The following is a 27,998-nucleotide window of genomic DNA, read 5'->3' on the forward strand; positions in this document are numbered from 1 at the left end:
GAGTTTTTTGGGGGTTTTTTTGGGTTTTTTTTGCGGGTTTTTTTGGGGTTTTTTGGGGGGATTTTGGGGATTTTTAGGGTTTTTTGGGGGTTTTTTTTGGGGTTTTTTTGGGGTTTTTTGGGGTTTTTTGGGGTTCTCAGATTCGGGGTTTTTTTGGGGGGGGTTTTGGGGTCCCCAAATTTTGACTTTTCGGGGGGCGTCACTGACTTGATCTCCTTGTTGATGGCCTCGAGCTGCTCCTGCAGCATCACCGCCAGCGTCTGCACGTCCGTCTGTCCGCAGGGAGAGGGCGGCTCCCCGCCCCCCCCCGGGACCCCCCCCCGCGGCTCCTCCTCGTCCGAAGCCTCGGGGGGAACCTCGGGGGGGAGCCCCCCCGCGCGCGGGCCTGGGGAGGGGCCAGAGGAGGGAGGGGACCCCCAGAACAGGGGGGGGAGGGGAGGGAGGGGAGGGAAGGGGAAGGGAAGGGAAGGGAAGGGAAGGGAAGGGAAGGGAAGGGAAGGGAAGGGAAGGGAAGGGAAGGGAGGAGGGAAGGGAAGGGAAGGGAAGGGAAGGGAAGGAAGGGAAGGGAAGGGAAGGGAAGGGAAGGGAAGGGAAGGGAAGGGAAGGGAAGGGAAGGGAAGGAAGGGAAGGGAAGGGAAGGGAAGGGAAGGGAAGGGAGGGAGGGAGGGAGGGAAGGGAGGGGAAGGGAAGGGAAGGGAAGGGAAGGGAAGGGAAGGGAAGGGAAGGAAGGGAAGGGAAGGGAAGGGAAGGGAAGGGAAGGGAAGGGAAGGGAAGGGAGGGAAGGGAGGGAAGGGAAGGGAAGGGAAGGGAAGGGAAGGGAAGGGAAGGGAAGGGAAGGGAAGGGAAGGGAAGGGAAGGGAAGGGAAGGGAAGGGAAGGGAGGGGAGGGGAAGGAAGGGAAGGGAAGGGAAGGGAAGGGAAGGGAAGGGAAGGGAAGGGAAGGGAAGGAAGGGAAGGGAAGGGAAGGGAAGGGAGGGGAAGGGAAGGGAAGGGAAGGGAAGGGAGGGGAGGGGAGGGAAGGGAGGGGAAGGGAAGGGAAGGGAAGGGAAGGGAAGGGAAGGGAAGGGAAGGGAGGGGAAGGGAAGGGAAGGGAAGGGAAGGGAGGGGAGGGAAGGGAGGGGAGGGAAGGGAAGGAAATATAAAATGAAATGAAATGAAATGAAATGAAATGAAATAAAATGAAATAAAATGAAATGAAATAAAATGAAATAAAATTTAAAAAAAGAAATTAAATTCCCCCAAATTCCCCCAAATTTCCCCAAAATCCCCCCAAATTTCCCCCAAATTCCCCCAAATCTCCCCAAATTTCCCCAATTTCCCCCAAATTTCCCCAAATCCCCCCAAATTCCCCCCAAATTCCCCCATTTCCCCCAAATTTTCCCAATTTTCCCCAAGTCCCCCCAAATTCCCCCAAATCCCCCCCAAATCCCCTCACATCCCCCCAAATCCCCCCAATCCCCCCAAATTCCCCCAAATCCCCCCAAATTCCCCCAAATCCCCCCCCAATTCCCCCCAAATCCCCCCTAAATCCCCCCAAATTCCCCCAAATTCCCCCAAATTCCCCCAAATTTCCCCCAAATCCCCCCAAATCCCCCCAAATCCCCCCCAAATTTCCGCACCTCCTCCTTGGGGGGGGCCCAGCGCCCCTTCCTGGCCCTGCGGGGGGGCCCGGGGGGGTCCGGGGGGGTCCCCCCGAGGGGGCTCTGGGGGGGCCGCAGCTCCAGGGGGGCCCTGAGGGGAGGGACCGGGGACAGCGGGGCCGGGTGGGCGGGGGCGGCACCGGGGACACCCCGGGGAGACCCCAGAGAGACCCTCGGGGACACCGGGGAGACCCCAGAGAGACCCTCGGGGACACCCAGAGAGACCCAGAGAGACCCTCGGGGACACCCAGGGACACCCAGAGAGACCCTCGGGGGAGACCAGAGAGACCCTCGGGGACACCAGAGAGACCCAGAGAGACCCTCGGGGACACCCAGGGACCCCCGGGGACACCCAGAGAGACCCGGAGAGACCCCAGAGAGACCCTCGGGGACACCGGGAGAGACCCCAGAGAGACCCAGAGAGACCCCTAGGGACACCAGGAGAGACCCCAGAGAGACCCAGGGACACCCGGGGACACCCGGGGAGACACAGAGAGACCCCCGGGGACACCCAGAGAGACCCCCGGGGACACCGGGGAGACCCCAGAGAGACCCTCGGGGACACCCAGGGACACCCAGAGAGACCCAGAGAGACCCCAGAGAGACCCCCGGAGACCCGGGGACACCCAGAGACCCTCGGGGACACCCGGGGAGACCCGGAGAGACCCCGGAGAGACCCAGGGACACCTGGGGACACCCGGGGACACCAGAGAGACCCAGAGAGACCCCAGAGAGACCCCCGGGGACACCTCAAGAGACCCAGAGACCCCCGGGGACAGTTGGGGACACCCGGGGACACCCGGGGACACCCGGGGACACCCGGGGACCTTCAGGAGACACCCGGGGACACCAGGAGAGACCCCAGAGAGACCCCAGAGAGAGCCAGAGAGACCCCAGAGACACCCGGGGACACCCAGAGAGACCCCAGAGAGACCCAGAGACCCTTGGGGACACCCAGAGACCCTCGGGAACCCCAGGGACCCTCAGGGACACCCAGAGAGACCCAGAGACCCCCGGGGACAGTTGGGCACCCTCAGGGACCCCCGGGGACCCTCGGGGACACCCAGAGAGACCCGGGGACACTTGGGGACCCCCAAGGACCCCCAGGGACCCTCGTACACCCCCAGAAACCCCTGGGGACCCCCGGGGACGCCCAGGGACCCTCAGGGACACCAAGAGACCCCCAGGGACCCTCAGGGATCCCCGAGGACACCCCAAGAGACCCGGAGACCCCCGGGGACAGTTGGGGACCCTCAGGGACCCCCAGGGACACCCGAGGACACCCCAAGAGACCCCCGGGGACACCCCGAGAGACCCAGAGACCCTCAGGGACCCCGGGGGACACCCAGGGACCCCCAGAGACCCCCAGGGACCCCCAGGGACCCTCGGGGACCCCCAGAGACCCCCAGGGACCCCCAGGGTCATGGCAGGGGGGGTGGGGGAAAATTGGGGGGGATTTGGGGGGGATTTGGGGGCATTTTTGGGGTTTGGGGGGAGATTTGAGGGGGTTTTAGGGGAGGTTTTGGGGGGGATTTTGGGGCTTTTTTGGGGTTTGGGGGGGGCGTTTGGGGGAGTTTTTAGGGGGTTCTGGGGGGATTTTGGGGGGGATTTTGGGGGGGATTTAGGGGAAATTGGGGAGGATTTGGGGGGGTTTCTGGGGTTATTTTGGGGGTTTTTAGGTTGTTTTGGGGATATTTTGGGGGGTTTGGGGTTATTTTTTGGGGTTATTTTTGGGGTTATTTTTTGGGGGTTATTTTTGGGGGTTATTTTTGGGGGTTTTTTTGGGGTTATTTTTTGGGGTTATTTTTTTGGGGTTATTTTTTTGGGGTTATTTTTGGGGGTTTTTTTGGGGTTATTTTTTGGGGTTATTTTTGGGGTTATTTTTAGGGGTTATTTTGGGGTTATTTTTTGGGGTTATTTTAGGGGTTATTTTTTGGGGTTATTTTGGGGGGTATTTTTTGGGGTTATTTGGGGTTATTTTTTGGGGGGTATTTTTTGGGGTTATTTTTTAGGGTTATTTTTTGGGGTTATTTTGGGGTTATTTTTTGGGGTTATTTTAGGGGTTATTTTTTGGGGTTATTTTTTGGGGTTATTTTTGGGGTTATTTTTGGGGGTTATTTTTTGGGGTTATTTTTGGGGTTATTTTTTGGGGTTATTTTTTGGGGTTATTTTTTGGGGTTATTTTGGGGTTATTTTTTGGGGTTATTTTGGGGGTTATTTTTTGGGGTTATTTTTTGGGGTTATTTTTGGGGTTATTTTGGGGTTTTTTGCTCATTTCTGGGTTTTTTTTGGGAGGGGGGTTTAGGTTATTTTTGGTGTTATTTGGGGGGGATTTGGTGAATTTTGGGGTTTATTTTGGGGATGATATTTTGGGGTTTCTTTTTCTTTTTTTTTGGTTTATAAAGTTATTTTGGAGGGTTTTGGGTGATTTTGGGGAGTTATTTTGGCGTTATTTTTGTGGTAATTTTGGGGGTCAATTTTGGTTTTGGGGGGGTTTTTTTTAGGTTATTTTTGGGTTATTTTAGGGGTTATTTTTGGGGACTTCTACGGTTATTTTTGGGGTTATTTTGGGGGTAATTTTGGGGGGTTTTAGGTTATTTTTGGGTTATTTTTGGGGTTATTTTGGGGCTTATTTTAGGGGTTATTTGAGGGCTTATTTAGGGGGTTATTTTGGGTTTTTTTAGGTTATTTTTGGGTTATTTTGGGGCTTATTTTGGGGGTTAGTTGGGGCCTTATTTTGGGGGTTATTTTGGGGATTTTTAAGGTTATTTTTGGGTTATTTTGGGGCTTATTTTAGGGGTTATTTGGGGCCTTATTTTGGGGGGTTTTAGGTTATTGTTGGGGTTATTTTTGGGGACTTCTGCGGTTATTTTTGGTGGGTTTTGGGGGGTGGTTTTTGGGTTATTTTGGGGATTATTTTGGGGCGTTATTTGCATTTTTTGGGGGGGTTGTTTTGTGGTTATTTGGTTTGGGTTGGGTTTTTTTTTTTGGTGTTAATTTTGGGTTATTTTTAGGGTTATTTTGGGGTGGTTTTGGGGTTATTTTGGGGTTATTTTGGGGTTTTTAGGTTATTGTTGGGGTTATTTTGGGGTTTTAAGGTTATTTTTGGGTTATTTTGGGGCTTATTTTGGGGGGTTATTTTGGGGGTTTTTAGGTTATTTTTGGGGACTTTTGCGGTTATTTTTGGTGGGTTTTGGGGGGTGGTTTTTGGGTTATTTTGGGGATTATTTTGGGGCGTTATTTGCATTTTTTGGGGGGGTTGTTTTGTGGTTATTTGTTTTGGGTTTTGGGTTTTTTTTTGGTGTTAATTTTGGGTTATTTTTAGGGTTATTTTGGGGCGGTTTTGGGTTATTTTTGGGGTTTTTGGGGTACCTGGAGTAGGAGGAGCCGGGGCGGCCCCGGAGCTGGTCCAGCTCCAGCTGCATCCGCTCCATCTCTGCCAGCAGCTGCTCCTGGGGGCGGAAATTCGGGAATTTGGGGAATTTTGGGAATTTTGGGAATTTTGGGAATTTTGGGAATTTTGGGATTCAGTGCTGGGGACCCCCGGTGGGAATCGGGGTCCGGAGAGCCCCAAAAATCATCTGGGATTGGGGAAAAATTCCAAAATTTTATCCCCAAAAAGTCCCCAAATCCAATCAAAAAACGTCCCCAAAATTCCCTCCCAAAATCCATCAAAAAATCCTCCCAAAATTTCCCCAAATCCAGGCAAAATTCCACCCTAAATTCGTCGATAAAACCTCTCAAAATCCATCCAGAATCTACCAAAATTCCTCCCCAAATTCCGGCCAAAACTCCCCCAAAATTTCCTCTGAATTTCCCCCCAAAAAAAAAACCACAACAAAAAATCCCCTCAAAAAAACCCAAAACTCTCCTAAAACCCCTGAAAAAATAAAAAATAAATTATGAAAAAAAAAAACAAACCAAAAAAGGAATTCTAAAAAATAAAAAAAATCCTCAAATTTAAAAAAAAAAAAACTAAAAAGGAAAAAATAGCAAAATTTAAAACAATTTAAAATCCCCAAAGATTCCCAAAAAACCACAAAAAATCCCTCAAGAAATCTCAAAAAAAGCCCAAAAAACCAAAAATCCTGAGAAAATTTTTTAAAAACTCCCCAAATAAAAAAAAAATCCCCAAAGGGCCAAAAAAATCCCCAAAAAATCCCCCCAAAACTTCCCCAAAAAACCTCCCCAAAATTAAAAAAATAATCCCAAAAAATCCCCCAAAATAAAATAAAAACTAAAAAATAAAATAATAAAATTAAAATATAAAATCCAATCAATAAATAGAATAAAATAGAATAAAATTAAACTATCAAATCAAATAAATAAAATAAAATAAAATAAAATAAAATAAAATAAATAAATTAAATAAAATAAATAAAATAAAATAAATAAAATAAAAATAAAATAAAATAAAATAAAATAAATAAAATAAAATAAATAAAATAAAATAAAATAAAATAAAATATAAAATAAAATAAAATAAAATAAAATAATTTTTTTTTTAAATCCCTCCAAAAAACCCCAAAATGCCCCAAAATTCCCTAAAATTCCCCCAAATTCCCCAAAAATTCCCCAAAAATTCCCCAAAATCCCGACCTTGTTGAGCAGGAGCTCGTCCTGCATTTTCTTCATGTTGGCGATTTCTTCACTCAGCGAATTCTGGGGAGGGCAAAAATCAGGGGGGGACCCCCCAAAAAAAACCCCCAAAACCCCAAAAAAAAACCCCTCAAAAATCCTCAAACACCCCCAAAAAAAACCCCATAAAACACCCCAAAATCAGCCAAAACCCTCCCCAAAAAAAACCCCAAAAAACCCCAAAAATCCCCCCCAAAAAACCCCAAAATCCCCCAAAAACCCAAAATCCCCCCAAAAAACCCCCAAAACCCCAAAAAATCCTAAAAAACCCCAAATCCCCCTCCCCAAAAAATCCCAAACCCCCCTCAAAAAACCCTAAAAATAACCCCCAAAAAATCCTAAAAAAACCCAAATCCCCCTCCCCAAAACCCCCCCAAAAAAAACCCCAAAATCCCCCCAAAAAACCCCAAAATCCCCCCAAAAAACCCCAAATCCCCCTCCCCAAAACCCCCCCCAAAAAAACCCTAAAATAACCCCAAAAATCCCCCCCAAAAAAACCCAAAATGCCCCCAAAAAAACCCCAAAATCCCCCCAAAAAAACCCCAAAACCCCAAAAAAAAACCCCTCAAAAATCCTCAAACACCCCCAAAAAAAAACCCCAGAAAAACACCCCAAAATCACCCAAAACCCTCCCAAAAAAACCCAACAAAAACCCCAAAAAGACCCGAAAAAAATCCCCAAGAAAACCCCAAAATCCCCCCAAAAAACCCCCAAAACCCCAAAAAAAATCCCTAAAAAAAACCCCAAATCCCCCTCCCCAAAAAATCCCAAACCCCCCTCAAAAAACCCCAAAAATAACCCCAAAAAATCCTAAAAAACCCAAATCCCCCTCCCCAAAACCCCCCCCAAAAAACCCCTAAAATAACCCCAAAAATTCCCCCAAAAAACCCCAAAATCCCCCAAAAAACCCCAAAACCCCAAAAAAAACCCCTCAAAAATCCTCAAACACCCCCAAAAAAAAACCCCAGAAAAACACCCCAAAATCACCCAAAACCCCCAAAAAACCCCTAAAATAACCCCAAAAATCGCCCCCAAAAAACCCCAAAATCCCCCCAAGAAAACCCCAAAATCCCCCAAAAAAACCCCCAAAACCCCAAAAAAATCCCTAAAAAAAAAAACCCAAATCCCCCTCCCCAAAAACCGCCACAAAAAACCCCTAAAATAACCCCAAAAAAATCCTAAAAAACCCAAATCCCCCTCCCCAAAAATCCCCCCAAAAAACCCCAAAAATTCCCCCAAAAAACCCCAAAATCCCCCAAAAAACCCCAAATCCCCCTCCCCAAAAACCACCCAAAAAAACCCCTAAAATAACCCCAAAAATCCCCCCCAAAAAACCCCAAAATCCCCCAAAAAACCCCCAAATCCCCCAAAAAAACCCCTCAAAAATCCTCAAACACCCCCCAAAAAAAAACCCCAGAAAAACACCCCAAAATCCCCCAAAACCCTCCCAAAAAAACCCAACAAAAACCCAAAAAACACCGAAAAAATCCCCAAGAAAACCCCAAAATCCCCCCAAAAAAAACCCTAAAAAAAATCCCTAAAAGAAAACCCCAAATCCCCCTCCCCAAAAAATCCCAAACCCCCCTCAAAAAACCCTAAAAATAACCCCAAAAAAATCCTAAAAAAACCCAAATCCCCCTCCCCAAAACCCCCCCCAAAAAACCCCTAAAATAACCCCAAAAATTCCCCCAAAAAACCCCAAAACCCCAAAAACCCCAAAATCCCCCAAAAACCCCAAAATCCCCCAAAAAACCCCAAAACCCCCAAAAAAACCCCTCAAAAATCCTCAAACACCCCCAAAAAAAACCCCAGAAAAACACCCCAAAATCACCCCAAACCCTCCCAAAAAACCCCTAAAATAACCCCAAAAATCGCCCCCAAAAAACCCTAAAATAACCCCAAAAATCCCCCCCAAAAAACCCCAAAATCCCCCCAAAAAACCCCAAAATCCCCAAAAAAACCCCCAAAACCCCAAAAAAAATCCCTAAAAAAAAACCCCCAAATCCCCCTCCCCAAAAACCCCCCAAAAAAACCCTAAAATAACCCCAAAATCCCCCCCAAAAAACCCCTAAATCCCCCCAAAAAACCCCAAAATCCCCCCAAAAAAACCCCAAAACCCCAAAACCAACCCTCAAAAATCCTCAAACACCCCCAAAAAAAAACCCCAGAAAAACACCCCAAAATCACCCAAAACCCCCCCCAAAAAAACCCCTAAAATAACCCCAAAAATCGCCCCCAAAAAACCCCAAAATCCCCCCAAAAACCCCAAAAATCCCCCCAAAAAAACCCCCAAAACCCCAAAAAAAATCCCTAAAAAAAAACCCCAAATCCCCCTCCCCAAAAAATCCCAAACCCCCCTCAAAAAACCCCAAAAATAACCCCAAAAAATCCTAAAAAAACCCAAATCCCCCTCCCCCAAAACCCCCCCCAAAAAACCCCAAAAATCCCCCCAAAAAACCCCAAAATCCCCCAAAAAACCCCAAATCCCCCTCCCCAAAAACCCCCCCAAAAAAACCCTAAAATAACCCCAAAAATCCCCCCCAAAAAACCCCAAAATCCCCCCAAAAAAACCCCAAAACCCCAAAAAAAAAACCCTCAAAAATCCTCAAACACCCCCAAAAAAAACCCCCCAAAAACCCCCAAAATCCCCCAAAAAAACCCCAAAATCCCCCCAAAAAACCCCAAAATCCCCCAAAAAAAACCCCAAAATCCCCCAAAAAAACCCCAAAATCCCCCCTAAAACCACGCGGGGACCCCCAAAACCCCGCCCCGAGCCCCCCCAGGACCCCCCCAAATTCCCCAAATCCCATCCAGGACCCCCCAAATTTCACCCAGGACCCCCCAAATTTTTCCCAGCCCCCTCCCCAATTTTGGGGTGCCCCCAATTCTCTCCTTTAGGGGCAGCTGGAGCCACCCGAGACCCCCAAAACTCCCCCAAATTCCCCCAAAATCCCATCCAGGACCCCCCAAATTTCACCCAGGACCCCCAAATTTCACCCAGGACCCCCCAGATTTCACCCAGGAACCCCCAAATTTTTTCCCCACCCCCCTCCCCAATTTGGGGGTCCCCCATCCTCTCCTTGAGGTGCAGCTGCAGCCGCTCAGGACCCCCCAAAATTCCCCCCAAATTCCCCCCAAATCCCATCCAGGACCCCCCAAATCCCATCCAGGACCCCCCAAATTTCACCCACGAACCCTCAAATTTCCCTCAGGACCCCCCAGACCCCTCCCCAATTTTGGGGTGCCCCCAATTCTCTCCTTGAGGTGCAACAAAAACAATTTTGGACCCCCCAAAATTTCCCCCAAAATTCCCCCCAAATTCCTTCCAGGACCCCCCAAACTCCCCCCAAAACCCTTCCAGGACCCCCCAAATTTCCCTCAGGACCCCCCAAATTACTCACAGGACCCCCCAGACCCCTCCCCAATTTTGGGGTGCCCCCAATTCTCTCCTTGAGGTGCAACAAAACCATTTTAGACCCCCTAGAACCCCCCAAAATCCCACTGGGACCCCCCAAAACTCCCCTTAAACTGCCCCAAATCCCCCCAAAACTCCTCCAAATTTCACCCAGGACCCCCCAAATTTTTCCCCAGCCCCCTCCCCAATTTGGGGGTCCCCACCTTCTCCTCCAGGGCCCCCATCCTCTCCTTGAGGTGCAGCTGCAGCCGCTCAGGACCCCCCAAATTTCCCCCAAATTCCCCCAAATTCCCCCCAAATTCCCCCAAATCCCTTCCAGGACCCCCAAACTCCCCCCAAATTCCATCCAGGACCCCCCAAATTCCCCCTGGGACCCCCCAAATTACTCCCAGACCCCCCAGACCCCTCCCCAATTTTGGGGTGCCCCCAATTCTCTCCTTGAGGTGCAACAAAACCATTTCAGACCCCCAAAACTCCCCTTAAACTGCCCCAAATCCCCCCAAAACTCCCCCAAATTTCACCCAGGACCCCCCAAATTTCACCCAGGACCCCCCAATTTTTTCCCCAGCCCCCTCCCCAATTTGGGGGTCCCCACCTTCTCCTCCAGGGCCCCCATCCTCTCCTTGAGGTGCAGCTGCAGCCGCTCGTTGCTCTCGCTCAGCAGCCGATCCACGGTCTCCGAGAGCCGCTTGTTGTGCTCGTCGTTCATCTTCTCCCTCTGCCGCGCCTGGGGGGGGGGGACACCCCAAAATTTCGGGGAGGGGTCCCCAACATTTTGGGGGACCCCCAAAAAAATCCCAAGCGTCGGGGAGCCAGCGGGAGCATGGAAAACCCCGCGTTTGTAGCCCCAAAAATGGGGGAAATTCAGGTTTTTAACGGGTTTTGGGCGGCGGGGAAATTTTGGGGAGTCCCCACCCCCCCATGAAATTTTGGGGTTTTCAGATTTGGGGTTTCCCCATTTTTGGGATGTCCAGTTTGAGGTTTCCCTTTTTTCGGGTGCCCCCGTTTTTGGGGTTTCCCAAAAACCCCCAAAAAACTCAGAATTTGGGGTTCAGATTTTTGAGGTTTTCCAGTTTTGGGGTTTCCCATTTTTGGGGTGTCCCCATTTTTGGGGTTTCCCATTTTTAGGGTTTCCCAATTTTGGGGTTTCCCATTTTTGGGGTGTCCCCATTTTTAGGGTTTCCCGTTTTTAGGGTTTCCCAATTTTGGGGTTTCCCATTTTTGGGGTTTCCCGTTTTTGAGGTTTTCCATTTTTGGGGTTTCCCATTTTTGGGCTTTCCCCATTTTTGGGGTGCCCGAATTTGGAGTTTCCCATTTTTAGGGTTTCCCAGTTTTGGGGTTTCCCATTTTTGGGCTGTCCCCATTTTTGGGGTGCCCAAATTTGGAGTTTCCCGTTTTTGAGGTTTCCCCATTTTTGGGGTGTCCATTTTGAGGTTTCCCTTTTTTGGGGTGGCTGAATTTGGGGTGCCCCCGTTTTTGGGGTTTCCCAAAAACCCCCAAAAACCTCAGAATTTGGGGTTCAGATTTTTGAGGTTTTCCAGTTTTGGGGTTTCCCATTTTTAGGGTTTCCCATTTTTGGGGTGCCCAAATTAGGGGTTTCCCGTTTTTGAGGTTTTCCATTTTTGGGGTTTCCCCATTTTTGGGGTGCCCGAATTTGGAGTTTCCCATTTTTAGGGTTTCCCAGTTTTGGGGTTTCCCATTTTTGGGCTGTCCTCATTTTTGGGGTGCCCAAATTTGGAGTTTCCCGTTTTTGAGGTTTCCCCATTTTTGGGGTGTCCATTTTGAGGTTTCCCTTTTTTGGGGTGGCTGAATTTGGGGTGCCCCCGTTTTTGGGGTTTCCCAAAAACCCCCAAAAAACTCGGAATTCGGGGTTCGGATTTTTGTTTTCCATTTTTGGGGTGCCCAAATTTGGGGTTTCCCATTTTTGGGCTTTCCCCATTTTTGGGGTGCCCGAATTTGGGGTTTCCCATTTTTTGGGGTTTCCAATTTTTGGGGTTTTCAAATTTTGGGGTTTCCCATTTTTGTGGTGTCCCCATTTTTTGAGGTTTCCCATTTTTAGAATTTCCCATTTTCGGGGTTTCCCATTTTTAGGGTTTCCCATTTTTGAGGTTTCCCATTTTTGGGTTGCCCCTATTTTTGGGGTGTCCATTTTTGGGATTTCGCATTTTTGGGGTTTCCAATTTTGAGGTTTCCCCATTTTTAGAATTTCCCCTTTTAAGAATTTCCCATTTTTAGAATTTCCCATTTTTTAGAATTTCCCATTTTCGGGGTTTCCATATTTGAGGTTTCCCCATTTTTTGGGGTCCCCATTTTTTGAGGTTTCCCATTTTTAGAACTTCCCATTTTTTAGAATTTCCCATTTTCGGGATTTCCCATTTTTGGGGTTTCCCCATTTTTGAGGTTTCCATTTTTTAGAATTTCCCATTTTTAGAATTTCCCCTTTTAAGAATTTCCCATTTTTGGGCTTTCCCATTTTTTAGAATTTCCCATTTTCGGGGTTTCCCATTTTTGGGCTTTCCCATTTTTTGGGGTCCCCATTTTTTGAGGTTTCCCATTTTTAGAATTTCCCATTTTTGGGCTTTCCCATTTTTTAGAATTTCCCATTTTTAGAATTTCCCACTTTTAGAATTTCCCATTTTTGGGGTTTCCCATTTTTTGAAGTTTCCCCATTTTTTGAGGTTTCCCATTTTTAGAATTTCCCATTTTTGGGCTTTCCCATTTTTTAGAATTTCCCATTTTTAGAATTTCCCCTTTTAAGAATTTCCCCTTTTAAGAATTTCCCATTTTTGGGCTTTCCCATTTTTTAGAATTTCCCATTTTCGGGATTTCCCATTTTCGGGGTTTCCCCATTTTTTGGGGTCCCCATTTTTTTTGGGGGGGGGTTCCCGTTTTTGGGGTGCCCACCCTCTGCAGCTCCTGGTTCTTCTCCTGCAGTTGGGCCTCGAGCTGACGCAGCCGCTCCTCGAAATTCCCGTGGCGCTCCTCGGCCTGGGGACATTTGGGGACATTTTGGGGACATTTTGGGGACATTTGGGGACATTTTGGGACATTTGGGGACATTTTGGGGACATTTTGGGGACATTTTGGGGGGGGGACATTTCCCTCAGGACGTCCCCAGACCCCAAACCCACCTTGGTGTGCCCCAAACCCCCACGAAACTCCCCCAAAATTCCCTCAAAACCCCTCAAGACACCCCCAAATCCCCCTAAAACTCCCCCAAAATTCCCCCAAAATTCCCCCAAAACCCCTCAAGACCTCCCCAGCCCCCCCCCAAAACCTCTCAACCCCCCCCCGAACTCCCCCAAATCCCCCCAAGACCCCCCAAATCCCCCTCAAACCTCCTCAAGACCCCCCTAGACCCCACTGGGACCCCCTCAAAGCCCCCTCAAATTCCCCCCAAATTCCCCCCAAATTCCCCCCAAATTCCCCCAAATCCCCCAGACTCCTCAGGACCCCCCAAAACTCCCCCAAATCCCCCCAAGCTCCCCCAAACCCCCCTCAAACCTCCTCAAGACCCCTCTGGGACCCCCTCAACCCCCCCCCCCCAAATTCCCCCAAAATTTCCCCCAAATCCCCCCGCAGACCCCCCCCCAGGACCCCCCAAATCCCCCCAAAACCTCTCAGACCCCCCCTAAACTCCCCCAAACCCCCCAAAATCCACCCAGGACCCCCCCAAACCCCCTCGAATTCCCCCTAAATCCCCCCAAGCTCCCCCAAATCCCCCTCAAACCTCCTCAAGACCCCCCCTAGACCCCACTGGGACCCCCTCAAACCCCCCCAAATCCCCCTCAAATCCCCCCAGATCCCCCAGACTCCTCAAGACCCCCCCAAGCCGCCCCCAAACCCCCCTCAAGCCTCCTCAAGACCCCCCTGGGACCCCCTCAAACCCCGCCCAGGACCCCCCCAAATCCGCCCGGGGCCCCCCCGAGCCGCCCCCAGCCCCACCTTGGTGAGCGCCGCCACCCTCTGGGCCAGCTGGGCCTCGATCTCGGGCAGGGTCTCGGCCTTCTGCAGGGTCAGCTGCAGCTTGGCCTTGGCGTCCTCCAGCCACTCCTGCAGCTGCCGGCCCTTCTCCTCGCTCTGGGGACATTGGGGGACAGCGGGGACATTGGGGACATCGGGGACATCGGGGGCGTTGGGGGCCTTGGGGACATCGGGGACATCGGGGACATCGGGGGCGTTGGGGACATCGGGGGCATTGGGGAGTTCAGGTGTTCTCCAGCCACTCCTGCAGCTGCCGGCCCTTCTCCTCGCTCTGGGGACATTTGGGGACAGCGGGGACATTGGGGACATCGGGGACATTTGGGGACATTGGGGGCCTTGGGGACATCGGGGACATCGGGGGCGTTGGGGACATCGGGGGCGTTGGGGACATTGGGGAGTTCAGGTGTTCTCCAGCCACTCCTGCAGCTGCCGGCCCTTCTCGGTCTGGGGACATTGGGGACATCGAGGACATTGGGGACATCGGGGACATCGGGGGCGTTGGGGACATCGGGGACATTGGGGGTCATCGGGGGCGTTGGGGACATTTGGGGACATTGGGGGACATTGTGGACATCAGGGATGTTGGGGGTGTTGGGGACATTGGGGACATCAGGCGTCCTCCAGCCACTTCTGCAGCTGCCGGCCCTTCTCCTCGCTCTGGGGACATTTGGGGACAGCGGGGACATTGGGGACATTGGGGACATTGGGGACATTGGGGACATTTGGGGACATTGGGGACATTTGGGGTGTTGGGGACATCGGGGGCACTGGGGACATCGGGGACATTGGGGACATTTGGGGACATTGGGGACATTTGGGGACATCGGGGGCACTGGGGACATCGGGGACATTGGGGACATTTGGGGACATTTGGGGACATTTGGGGGCCTTGGGGACATTTGGGGACATTGGGGACATTGGGGACATTGGGGGCCTTGGGGACATTTGGGGACATTGGGGACATTGGGGACATTGGGGGCCTTGGGGACATTTGGGGACATTGGGGACATTTGGGGACATTGGGGGCATTGGGGACATTGGGGGCCTTGGGGACATTTGGGGACATGGATTTAGGGGGGGACGTTGGGGACATTGAGTGAAGGACAAGGATGGGGGTGGGGGGGAAAACATCAACGGGTGGTGGGGACACCAATGGGGACACCAAGGTGTGTCCAGGTGTGTCCCCAGGTGTGTCCCCAGGTGTGTCCCCAGGTGTGTCCCAGGTGTGTCCCTCGGTGTATCCCAGGTGTGTCCCCAGGTGTGTCCCCAGGTGTATCCCAGGTGTATCCCAGGTGTGTCCCCAGGTGTGTCCCCAGGTGTGTCCCAGGTGTGTCCCAGGTGTGTCCCCAGGTGTGTCCCCAGTGTCCCCAGGTGTGTCCCAGGTGTCCCCAGGTGTGTCACCTGTCTGTACAGGCTCTCCTTGCTGGCCAGCTCCTTCCCCAGGTGTGTCCCAGGTGTATCCCAGGTGTGTCCCCACTGTCCCCAGGTGTCCCCAGGTGTGTCCCCAGGTGTGTCCCCAGGTGTGTCACCTGTCGGTACAGGCTCTCCTTGCTGGCCAGCTCATTCTCCAGGTGTGTCCCATCTATCCCAGGTGTGTCCCATCTATCCCAGGTGTATCCCAGGTGTGTCCCCACTGTCCCCAGGTGTCCCCAGGTGTGTCCCCACTGTCCCCAGGTGTCCCCAGGTGTGTCACCTGTCTGTACAGGCTCTCCTTGCTGGCCAGCTCCTTCCCCAGGTGTGTCCCATCTATCCCAGGTGTGTCCCATTTATCCCAGGTGTATCTCAGGTGTATCTCAGGTGTCCCCAGGTGTGTCCCAGGTGTGTCCCAGGTGTATCTCACGTGTATCTCAGGTGTCCCCAGGTGTGTCCCAGGTGTCCCCAGGTGTGTCACCTGTCTGTACAGGCTCTCCTTGCTGGCCAGCTCGTTCTCCAGGTGTAACCCAGGTGTAACCCAGGTGTATCCCATCTATCCCAGGTGTATCTCAGGTGTCCCCAGGTGTGTCCCAGGTGTCCCCAGGTGTGTCCCCAGGTGTCCCCAGGTGTGTCACCTGCCGGTACAGGCTCTCCTTGCTGGCCAGCTCGTTCTCCAGGTGTAACCCAGGTGTGTCCCATCTATCCCAGGTGTAACCCAGGTGTATCCCATCTATCTCAGGTGTGTCTCAGGTGTCCCCAGGTGTCCCCAGGTGTGTCCCCAGGTGTGTCACCTGCCGGTACAGGCTCTCCTTGCTGGCCAGCTCGTTCTCCAGGCGGTCGTTGGCGTCGTGCAGGGAGGTGGCCTCGCGCTGGGCGCTCAGGTAGCGCCGCTCCAGCGTCGTGATGCGCTCCTCCATGTCCTCGCGCTGCGCCAGCGCCTGCGGGGACACGGCGGGGACATCACCGGGACAGCGGGGGACACTGGGGACACCACTGGGGACACTGGGGACATCACTGGGGACATTGGGGACATCACTGGGGACACCACTGGGGACATCACTGGGGACATTGGGGACATCACCGGGACAGCGGGGGGGGTGGGGGACACCACTGGGGACACTGGGGACATCACTGGGGACATCACTGGGGACAATGGGGACACCACTGGGGACATCATTGGGGACATTGGGGACATCGGGGGGATTGGGGACATTGGGGACATTGGGGACACTGGGGGGGATTGGGGGCACTGGGGACATCATTGGGGACACCGGGGGGGATGGGGGACACCACTGGGACAGTGGGGACATCACTGGGGACACTGGGGACACCACTGGGGACATTGGGGACATCACTGGGGGGACTGGGGACATTGGGGACATTGGGGACATCATTGGGGACATCGGGGAGATTGGGGACACTGGGGGGGATTGGGGACATCGGGGACATTGGGGACATCATTGGGGACATCATTGGGGACATTGGGGACATTGGGGGACATCACTGGGGACATGGGGGGGATTGGGGACATTGAGGGGATTTGGGGACATCAGGGACATTGGGGGGCATTGGGGGAATATTGGGGACATTGGGGACACCACTGGGGACATTGGGGACGTTGGGGGGGTTTGGGACATCGGGGACATTGGGGACAATGGGGACACTGGGGGCGTTGGGGGCATTGAGGACATTTGGGGACATTGGGGACATCATCCCAGTTTGATGCCATTTTTCCCTGTTTTTCCCCCCGTTTTTCCCCCCGTTTTTTCCCGTTTTTTCGATATTTCACCCCAATCTCACCTCCTTGAGGTCCTTCTGGAGCTCAGCCCCGCCTCGTGGGCCCGGCCCATCTCCCACTTTGGGGTGAAACCCTCCCAGTTTGGGCCGAAACCCTCCCAGTTTGGGCCATTTTTATCCATTTTCAGCTCTTTTTTTGCTGTTTTTCCTGTTTTTTCACTGTTTTTTCCTGTTTTTTCCATATCCCGCCCCATTCTCACCTCCTTGAGGTCCCTCTGCAGCTTGGCCCCCGCCTCATGTGCCTGGACCAGCTCCCACTTTGGGCCATTTCCTCCCAGTTTGGGGTGAAACCCTCCCAGTTTGGGCCATTTTTATCAAGTTTTCAGCTGGTTTTTTGCCGTTTTTTCCCGTTTTTTCACCGTTTTTTCACTGTTTTTTCACCGTTTTTTCCCATTTTTTCCATATCCCGCCCCACTCTCACCTCCTTGAGGTCCCTCTGCAGCTTGGCCCCCGCCTCGTGGGCCCGGGCCAGCTCCCTCTGGGCCGCGTTGGCCTCGTCCTGCAGCCGCCCCAGCTGCCGGCACAGGGCGGCCACGCGCTGCCGGCCCAGCGACGCCTCCAGCTCCGCCTGGGGGGACACGCTGACCTCTGACCCCTGACCCCTGACCCCTGACCTCTGACCTCTGACACCCCCCCCCACACACACACACACTGTCCCCTGACCCTCCCCTGGTGTCCCCTCTGACCCCCCCAGTGTCCCCATTGTCACCCCCTGACCCCCCCAGTGTCCCCTCAGTGTCCCCCCAGTGTACCCTCACTGCACTGTCCCCCCCGGTGTCCCCTCTGACCCCCACCCCGGTGTCCCCCTCGCTGTCCCCATCGGTGACCGCCCCTGACCCCCCCAATGTCCCCAATGTCCCCCCCTGACCCCCTCCCCCAGTGTCCCCAGTGTCCCCCCCAGTGTCCCCAGTGTCCCCCCCAGTGTCCCCTCACCGCGCTGTCCCCGTCGGTGGCCGCGTCCTCCAGGCCCGAGCGGCGCCGGGACAGCTGCTCCCGGAGGGACAGGGACTGTGGGGACAATGACAGTGACAGTGACAGTGACAGTGACAGTGTCAGTGTCACCAACAGGGACAGGGACAGGGACAGGGACTGTGGGGACAATGACAGTGACAGTGTCACCAACAGGGACAGGGACAGGGACAGCTGCTCCCGGAGGGACAGGGACTGTGGGGACAATGACAGTGACAGTGACAGTGACAGTGACAGTGACAGTGTCAGTGTCACCAACAGGGACAGGGACAGGGACAGGGACAGTGACAGTGTCAGTGTCACCAACAGGGACAGGGACAGGGACAGGGACTGTGGGGACAATGACAGTGACAGTGACAGTGACAGCGTCAGTGTCACCAACAGGGACAGGGACAGCTGCTCCCGGAGGGACAGGGACTGTGGGGACAATGACAGTGACAGTGACAGTGTCATGGGGACAATGACACCTCAATGGTGACATCAGGGACAGGGACAGCTGCTCCCAGAGGGACAGGGACTGTGGGGACAATGACAGTGACAATGTCACCAACAGGGACACGGACAGGGACAGGGACAGGGACTGTGGGGACAATGGCAGTGACAATGTCACCAACAGGGACACGGACAGGGACAGGGACAGGGACTGTGGGGACAATGAGGGGACAACGACAATGCCACCAACAGGGACATGGGGGCAGGGACAGTGTCACCTCAGGGACAGGGACAGGGACTGTGAGGACAATGACAGTGACACGGGGACAATGGCAGTGACAATGTCACCTCAATGGGGACATCAGGGACAGGGACAGCTGCTCCCGAAGGGACAGCGACTGTGGGGACATGGGTACAATGTCACCAAGAGGGCCATGGGGACAGGGACAGGGGACAGTGTCACTCCCACGGACAGGGATACTGGGGGACAGGGACAGGTGCCACCCCCAGGGGGACACAGGGACAGGGCGCAGGTGTCACCCTCCAAAGGACCGCGATGGGCGTCACCCCCGGCACCACCCACGGGGACACCCCGGTGTCACCACCCCGGTGTCACCACCCCGGTGTCACCACCCAGTGTCACCACCCAGTGTCACCACCCCGGTGTCACCGTCACAGTGTCACCACCCAGTGTCACCACCCGGTGTCACCACCCAGTGTCACCGCCCAGTGTCACCACCCCGGTGTCACCACTCTGGTGTCACCACCCAGTGTCACCGCCCAGTGTCACCACCCAGTGTCACCACCCAGTGTCACCGCCCAGTGTCACCGCCCAGTGTCACCACCCCGGTGTCACCACCCCGGTGTCACCACCCAGTGTCACCGCCCAGTGTCACCACCCGGTGTCACCACCCAGTGTCACCACCCCGGTGTCACCACCCAGTGTCACCGCCACGGTGTCACCACCCAGTGTCACCACCCAGTGTCACCGCCCTGGTGTCACCACCCCGGTGTCACCACCCAGTGTCACCACCCAGTGTCACCACCCAGTGTCACCATCCAGTGTCACCGCCCTGGTGTCACCGCCCAGTGTCACCGCCCAGTGTCACCACCCAGTGTCACCGCCCTGGTGTCACCACCACGGTGTCACCACCCCGGTGTCCCCACCCCGGTGTCACCACCCTGGTGTCACCGCCCCGGTGTCACCACCCAGTGTCACCGCCACAGTGTCACCACCCAGTGTCACCGCCCAGTGTCACCGCCCAGTGTCACCACCCCGGTGTCACCGTCACGGTGTCACCGCCCAGTGTCACCACCCCGGTGTCACCGCCACGGTGTCACCACCCGGTGTCACCGCCCAGTGTCACCACCCTGGTGTCACCACCCCGGTGTCACCACCCAGTGTCACCACCCTGGTGTCACCACTCTGGTGTCACCACCCGGTGTCACCACCCCGGTGTCCCCACCCAGTGTCACCGCCCAGTGTCACCGCCCAGTGTCACCACCCACGGGGACACCCCGGTGTCACCACCCAGTGTCCCCACCCAGTGTCACCGCCCAGTGTCACCGCCACGGTGTCACCACCCCGGTGTCCCCCGGTGTCCCCTGGTGTCCCCCGGTGTCCCCACCTCCTGGTTGGACACCTCCAGCTCCTCCTCGAGGACGGCCACGCGCTCCAGGGCCACCCGCAGCCGCTCCCGCACCTGGGGACACCGGGGTGACATCATCGGGGTGACATCATCGGGGTGACATCGAGGGGACACCAGAACCCCCCCGAGATGTCCCCAGAGCCACCTGTGTGACCCCAAAGTCCCCTGAGACCCCTTTGGGTCCCCCCCCAGGGACACTTGAGGGCCGCCAGGTGTGACCAGGTGCCACCAAACCCCTCAAGGACCCCCCAAAGACGCCCCCAAGGACCCCCAGGTGACCTCAGGACCCTCCTGAGACCCCTTCAGGTCCCCCCCGGTTGTCACCTGGGACATCCCAGAACCCCCCGAGACCCCCTTGGGGACCTCCAGGTGCCACCAGGTGACCTTGAAACCCCTCAGGACCCCCCAAAAACTCCTCAAGGACCCCCCAAGGACCCCCAGGTCACCCCAGAACCCTCTTGAGATCCCTTCAGGTCCCACCAGGTCACCTTAAAACCCCCAAAACCTCCCAAAATCCCCCCAAAACCTCCCAAAGACCCCCGAGGTCACCCCAAAGACCTCCCAAAGACCCCACCAAGACCCCCAGGTCACCCCAGAACCCTCCTGAGACACCTTCAGGTCCCACCAGGTCACATTAAAACCCCTCTAAAACCCCTCAAGGACCCCCGAGGTCACCCCAAAATCCCTCCAAAACTCCCCCAAAGACCCCCTAGGACCCCCAAAGACCCCACCAGGACCGCCAGGTCACCCCAGAACCCTCCTGAGATCCCACCAGGTCCCACCAGGTCCCATCAGGTCCCACCTGGCACATCCAGGGGCCTCCAGATCACCTTAAACCTCCCCAAAACCTCCCAAAACCCCCCAAAGCCTCCCAAATTCTCCCCAAAACCCCCCCAAACCTCCCCCAAAACCCCCCAAGACCCACCAAGACCCCCCGGGTCACCCCAGAACCCTCCTGAGATCCCTTCAGGTCCCACCAGGTCCCATCAGGTCCCACCTGGCACATCCAGGTGCCGCCAGATCACCTTAAAACCTCCCCAAAACCTCCCAAATTCTCCCCAAAACCTCCCAAATTCCCCCCAAAACCCCCAGGACCCCCTAAAACCCCCCCAGACCTTCTCATCCAGGGCCTTGTGGTGCTCGAAGAGCGACTTGAGGGCCTTGAGCACCTCGACCTCGGAGGAGACCCCGGCCGGGGACTGCGCCTGGCGCTTGACCACGGTCATGCGGAGAGAGCGCTCGTGGCGCGACACCAGGTGCTCCAGGTGCTCCAGCAGCAGCTGGGGACAGCGTTGGGGACGTTGGGGACAGTGGGGACATTGGGGACACTGGGGGCACTGGGGGGATTGGGGACATTGGGGACATTGGGGGTGTTGGGGACATTGGGGACTTTGGAGACATTGGGGGGATTGGGGACATTGGGGACACTGGGGGTGTTGGGGACATTGGGGACAGTGGGGACACTGGGGACAGTGAGGGGATTGGGGACATTGGGGACACCAGGTGCTCCAGGTGCTCCAGCAGCAGCTGGGGACAGCGTTGGGGACGTTGGGGACAGTGGGGACATTGGGGGCACTGGGGGGATTGGGGACATTGGGGACATTGGGGGTGTTGGGGACAGTGAGGGGATTGGGGACGTTGGGGACATTGGGGGCACTGAGGGGATTGGGGGCGTTGGGGGTGTTGGGGACATTGGGGACATTGGGGACAGTGAGGGGATTGGGGACACTGGGGACACCAGGTGCTCCAGGTGCTCCAGCAGCAGCTGGGGACAGCGTTGGGGACAGTGGGGACACTGGGGACACTGGGGTGACACTGGGGTGACATTGGGGACCCTGGGGACACTGGGGTGACACTGGGGTGACACTGGGGTGACATTGGGGACCCTGGGGACACTGGGGTGACACTGGGGACACTGGGGTGACACTGGGGTGACGTTGGGATGACATTGGGGACCCTGGGGACACTGGGGTGACACTGGGGTGAAGTTGGGGTGACACTGGGGTGACACCGGGGTGACATTGGGGACCCTGGGGACACCGGGGTGACGTTGGGGTGACATTGGGGTGACACTGGGGACACCGGGGTGACGCTGGGGACCCCGGGTGCTCACGCGGGTGTTGTTGCGCTCGGCCTTGAGCTCGGCGATTTCCTCCTCGCGCTCCAGGAGCTGCTCCCGGCACAGGTTCAGCTCCTTGGTCAGCGCCGCCAGCTCCTGGGGACACCGAGGGGACACCGAGGGGACACTGAGGGGACACTGAGGGGACACTGAGGGGACACTGAGGGGACACTGGGCGGGATTGGGGACATTGGGGGGGGATTTGGGACATGGGGACAGCAGTGAGGACATTGGGGGATATGGGGGGCAGTGGGGACAATGGGGACATCATTGGGGACATTGGGGGGATTTGGGACATTTGGGGACATTGGGGACATTGGGGACACAGGGGACACACACTTGGCCACACCTGACCCTCACTCACCTGCCCCACCCCGACCACACCTGGATTAACCCTTCCCCTCCCTGACCACACCTGCTTTAACCCCACCTTTAACCACAGCACACCTGGTTTGACCTCACCCACTCCATCTCTGGTTTAACCCCTCCCACACCTGGACACACCTGATTTAACCCCACCTTTAACCACAGCACACCTGGTTTAACCCCTTCCACACCGCACCACACCTGGTTTGTCCCCACCACACCTGGTTTAACCCCTCCCACACCACACCTGGTTTAACCAAACCCCACCCACACCACACCTGGTTTTACCCCTCCCACACCACACCCGGTTTATCCACACCACACTGGGTTTAACCCCACCTTTAACCACACCACACCTGGTTTAACCCCTCCCACACCACACCTGGTTTAACCCCTCCCACACCACACCACACCTTTAACCACACCACACCACACCTGGTTTAACCCCACCTTTAACCACACCTCACTTGGTTGATTTACAGCACACCTGGTTTAACCAAACCCCACCCACACCACACCTGGTTTAACCCCACCTACGCCTGACCACACCTGGTTTAACCCCACCCACACCACACCTGGTTTAGCCCCACACACACCTGACCACACCTGGTTTAACTCCACCTTTAACCACACCACACCTTTAACCACACCACACCTGGTTTATCCACACTAAACCTTGTTTAACCCTTCCCACACCACACCACACCACACCTGGTTTATCCACACCACACCTGGTCTAACCCCACCCATCCCTGACCACACCTGGTTTAACTGCACCTTTAACCACAGCGCACCTGGATTAACCCCACCCTCACTGGACCTCACCTGGTTTATCCACAGCACACCTGATTTAACCCCACCTTTACCCACACCACACCTGATCTACCCTCACCTTTAGCCACGCCACACCCCATTTAACCCCTCCCCAGGTGTGCCTGACCTGCGGCAGGGCGCAGTTGAGCTGGCGCTGCAGCAGGTCCCTCTCGTGGGCCAGGTCGCGCAGCCGCAGGTGCGCCGTGTTCAGCCCCTCCCTGACCACACCTGCTTTAACCCCTCCCCTCCCTGACCACACCTGCTTTATACACACCACACCTGCTTTAAATCCACCCATCCCCGACCACACCTGCTTTAACCCCACCTACACCTGACCACACCTGGTTTATCCACACCACACCTGGTTTAACTTCACCCACACCACACCTGGTTTAACCAAACCCCACCCACACCACACCTGCTTTAACCCCTCCCACACCACACCACACCTTTAACCACACCACACCTGGTTTGTCCACACCACACCTGCTTTAACCCCACCTTTAACCACAACCACACCTGCTTTAACCCCTCCCACACCACACCACACCTTTAACCACACCACACCTGGTTTGTCCACACCAAACCTGGTTTAACCCCTCCCACACCACACCTGCTTTAACCCCACCTTTAACCACACCACACCTGGTTTATCCACACCACACCTGGTTTTACCCCTCCCACACCACACCTGGTTTGTCCACACCAAACCTGGTTTAACCCCTCCCACACCACACCTGGTTTAACCCCACCTTTACCCACACCTCACTTGGTTTATCCACACCACACCTGCTTTAACCCCACCTTTACCCACACCACACCTGGTTTGTCCACACCAAACCTGGTTTAACCCCTCCCACACCACACCTGGTTTGTCCACACCACACCTGCTTTAACCCCTCCCACACCACACCTGGTTTAACCCCACCTTTACCCACACCTCACTTGGTTTATCCACACCACACCTGCTTTAACCCCACCTTTAACCACACCACACCTGGTTTATCCACACTAAACCTGGTTTTACCCCTCCCACACCACACCTGGTTTGTCCACACCACACCTGCTTTAACCCCTCCCACACCATACTACACCTGGTTTAACCCCACCTTTACCCACACCTCACTTGGTTTATCCACACCACACCTGCTTTAACCCCACCTTTATCCACACCACACCTGGTTTGTCCACACCAAACCTGGTTTAACCCCTCCCACACCACACCTGCTTTAACCCCACCTTTACCCCCTCCCCGCGGCCCCAGGTGTGCCTGACCTGCGGCAGGGCGCAGTTGAGCTGGCGCTGCAGCAGGTCCCTCTCGTGGGCCAGGTCGCGCAGCCGCAGGTGCGCCGTGTTCAGCCCCTCCTGCGTGTCCCGCAGCGTCTCCAGCAGCCGCTCGCGCTCCCGCAGCATCTGCACCATCAGCTGCTCCAGCCCCGGCTCCTCGGCCGCGCCCGAGCCCCGCCGCGGGTCCTCGCTGATGGTGGGCAGCACCTCGCACATCATCCTGGGCGCACCTGGGCGCACCTGGGCGCACCTGGGCACACCTGGGGACACCTGGGGAGAGATGGAGCGGGAGGGATGTGAGGGGTTGGTACAAGACTGGGTTCTTTGGGGGTCCTGGCTGATGGTGGGCAGCACCTCGCACATCGTCCTGGGCACACCTGGGCGCACCTGGGCGCACCTGGAGACACCTGGGGACACCTGGGGGGACATGGAGTGGGAGTGACAAGAGTGACTGTACAAGATTGGGTTGTCTGAGGGTCCTGGCTGATGGTGGGCAGCACCTCGCACGTCGTCCTGGGCGCACCTGCGCGCACCTGGGTGCACCTGGGCACACCTGGGGAAACATGGAATGGGGGGAGAGATGAGCAACTGATAAAAGCCTGAACCACTCTGGGGATACTGAACCACTCTGAGGGTCCTGGCTGATGGTGGGCAGCACCTCGCACATCATCCTGGGCACACCTGCGCGCACCTGGGCGCACCTGGGCACACCTGGGCGCACCTGGGCACACCTGGGGAGATACAGGATGGGAGCGATGTGAGGGGTTGGTGCAAGACTGGGTTCTTTGGGGGTCCTGGCTGATGGTGGGCAGCACCTCGCACGTCGTCCTGGGCACACCTGGGCGCACCTGCGCGCACCTGGAGACACCTGGGGACACCTGGGGGGACATGGAGTGGGAGTGACAAGAGTGACTGTACAAGATTGGGTTGTCTGAGGGTCCTGGCTGATGGTGGGCAGCACCTCGCACATCGTCCTGGGCACACCTGGGCACACCTGGAGACACCTGGAGATACGTGGGGAAACACAGTGTGGGAGGGACATTAATGATTGAACTGAAACTGAATTATTGTGGGGGTCCTGATCCACTTTGGGGGTCCTGGCTGATGGTGGGCAGCACCTCGCACGTCATCCTGGGCGCACCTGGGCACACCTGGGCACACCTGGGCGCACCTGGGGAGAGATGGAGCGGGAGGGATGTGAGGGGTTGGTACAAGACTGGGTTCTTTGGGGGTCCTGAACCACTCTGGGGGTCCTGGCTGATGGTGGGCAGCACCTGGCACATCATCCTGGCACACCTGGGCACACCTGGGCACACCTGGGCACACCTGGGTATGGGAATATGGCATCAGCACCCAGCACTGCTCCAGTCCTGACCCATTCTGGGGGTCCCAAACCCACTCTGGGGTGGGCAGCGCCTCCCACCTGGGCACACCTGGGCACACCTGGGCACACCTGGGCACACCTGGGCACACCTGGGCACCGGGAAGCACTGGGGGATGGGGTGGGGGTGCAATGGGGGGGTACTGGGGTGAAATGGGGAGCACTGGAGGGGCACTGGGGGCACTGGGGGGTACTGGGGTGAAATGGGGGGTGCTGGGATGAAATGGGGGCACTGGGATGAAATGGGGGGGTACTGGGGGACACTGGGGGGTGCTGGGATGAACTGGGGGGTGCTGGGGGGCACTGGGATGAACTGGAGGCACTGGGATGAAATGGGGGGCACTGGGATGAACTGGGGGGTACTGGGGGCACTGGGATGAACTGGGGGGTACTGGGGGCACTGGGATGAAATTGGGGATACTGGGGGGCACTGGGATGAAATGGGGGGCACTGGGATGAAATGGGGGGCACTGGGATGAACTGGGGGGCACCGGGATGAACTGGGGGGTACTGGGGGGCACTGGGATGAAATTGGGGATACTGGGGGGCACTGGGATGAAATGGGGGGCACTGGGATGAACTGGGGGGTACTGGGGGGCACTGGGGGGTACTGGGAGGTACTGGGGGTAGGGATGGGATTTGGGTTGGGGTCTCAGGGATGGGGGTTTGGGTTTGGGACGGGGTCGGGATGGGGATGGCGGGGCCAGGATTGGGGTTGGGATGGAGTTTGGGATGTGGGATTTGGGATGCAGGGATGGGGATGGGGTTTGGGATGGGGTCAGGATGGGGGTGCAGGGTTTGGGATGGGTTTGGGGATGGGGGATTTGGGGTGGGGGGTTTGAGATGGGGATTTTAGGATGCGGAGTTTGGGTTTGGGATGCAGAGTTTGGGTTTGGGATGGGGGATTTGGGGTGGGGGGCTTGAGATGGGGATTGGGGGGTTTGAGATGTGGGGTTGGAGATGGGGGTGGGGAGTTTGGGATGGGGATGGGGTCGGGATGGGGGTGCAGGGTTTGGGATGGGGGGTTTGGGTTGGGGGCTTTGGGATGGGGGTGCAGGGTTTGGGATGGGGGATGGGGGCTTTAGGATGGGGTTTGGGATGGGGTTGAGGGGGTCTGGGTTTGGGATGGGGTCTTTAGGATGGGGATGGGGAGAGCAGGATTGGGATGGGGTTCAGGATGGGGGGTTTGGGATGGGGGTTTGGGGGCTTTAGGACAGGGATGGGGGGTTTGGGATGGGGGCTTTGGGATCGAGTTCGGGATGGGGTTTGGGGGCTTTGGGATGGGGGCTTTAGGAGGGGATGGGGATGGAGATGGCAGGGCCAGGATTGGGATGGGGGTGTCAGAGGTAGAATGGAGATGCCGGGAATGGGATGGGGATGGGGATGGGGAAGGGGATGGGGATGGGATGGGGACGGCGGGGCCGGGCCCGGGAATTCGGGATCGGCATGCAGGATGTGGATGCCGGATTTGGGATGCGGATTTGCAGGACGTGGATGCCGGATTTGGGATGCGGATTTGCAGGACGTGGACGCCGGATTTGGGATGAGAATTTGGGATTCGGCATGCGGATGCCGAGGCAGCGATAGGATCGGGATGCGGATGCCGGGGCCGGGATGGGATCGGGATGGCGATGCCGGATTTGGGATTTGGCTGCCGGGGCCGGGATGAGATCGGGATGCGGATTTGGGATTCGGGATGCGGCTGCCGGGGCCGGGATGCGGATGCCGGATTCGGGATGGCGATGCCGGATTCGGGATGGCGATGCCGGATTTGGGATGGCGATGCTGGATTCGGGGTGCGGATGCCGGGGCCGGGATGGGGTCGGGATGGCGATGCCGGATTGGGGATGCGGATTCGGGATCGGGGATGCGGATTCGGGATCGGGGATGCGGATTCGGGATCGGGGATGCGGGTTTGGGATCGGGGATGCGGATTCGGGATCGGGGATGCGGGTTTGGGATCGGGGGTTTGCCGGCCGGGGGTGGTGCCGGGGGTCGGTTCCGGGGGTCCCGGGGGCTCTCGGGCCCTGCTCCTACCTGGGCTCCGAGCGGCGCTGCGGCAGCTCCGGCGGAGGGAGGGAGGGAGGGAGGCGGCC

At 55.9% G+C, this 27,998-nt stretch overlaps 1 protein-coding gene across 1 annotated transcript; it reads right to left on the reverse strand.

Annotated features, from left to right (window-relative positions):
- Nucleotides 1-207: 207 nt before the first annotated feature.
- Nucleotides 208-27,998, reverse strand: LOC136571139 (liprin-alpha-3-like; the record flags this gene model as incomplete). The annotated part of the gene is made up of 15 exons (XM_066571503.1): nt 27,940-27,998; nt 24,510-24,791; nt 22,050-22,151; nt 21,052-21,216; nt 19,916-19,990; nt 17,820-17,894; nt 17,308-17,454; nt 15,881-16,027; nt 13,638-13,772; nt 12,597-12,680; nt 10,288-10,419; nt 6,239-6,301; nt 5,012-5,091; nt 1,603-1,730; nt 208-385 (listed from the first exon to the last, which is right to left on the reverse strand). Coding segments are annotated over exons 2-15 (1,742 nt in total), but the record flags the coding sequence as incomplete, so codon positions are not given.

This window comes from Molothrus aeneus, unplaced genomic scaffold (assembly GCF_037042795.1).
Source record: "Molothrus aeneus isolate 106 unplaced genomic scaffold, BPBGC_Maene_1.0 scaffold_70, whole genome shotgun sequence".
Classification (NCBI taxonomy): domain Eukaryota; kingdom Metazoa; phylum Chordata; class Aves; order Passeriformes; family Icteridae; genus Molothrus; species Molothrus aeneus.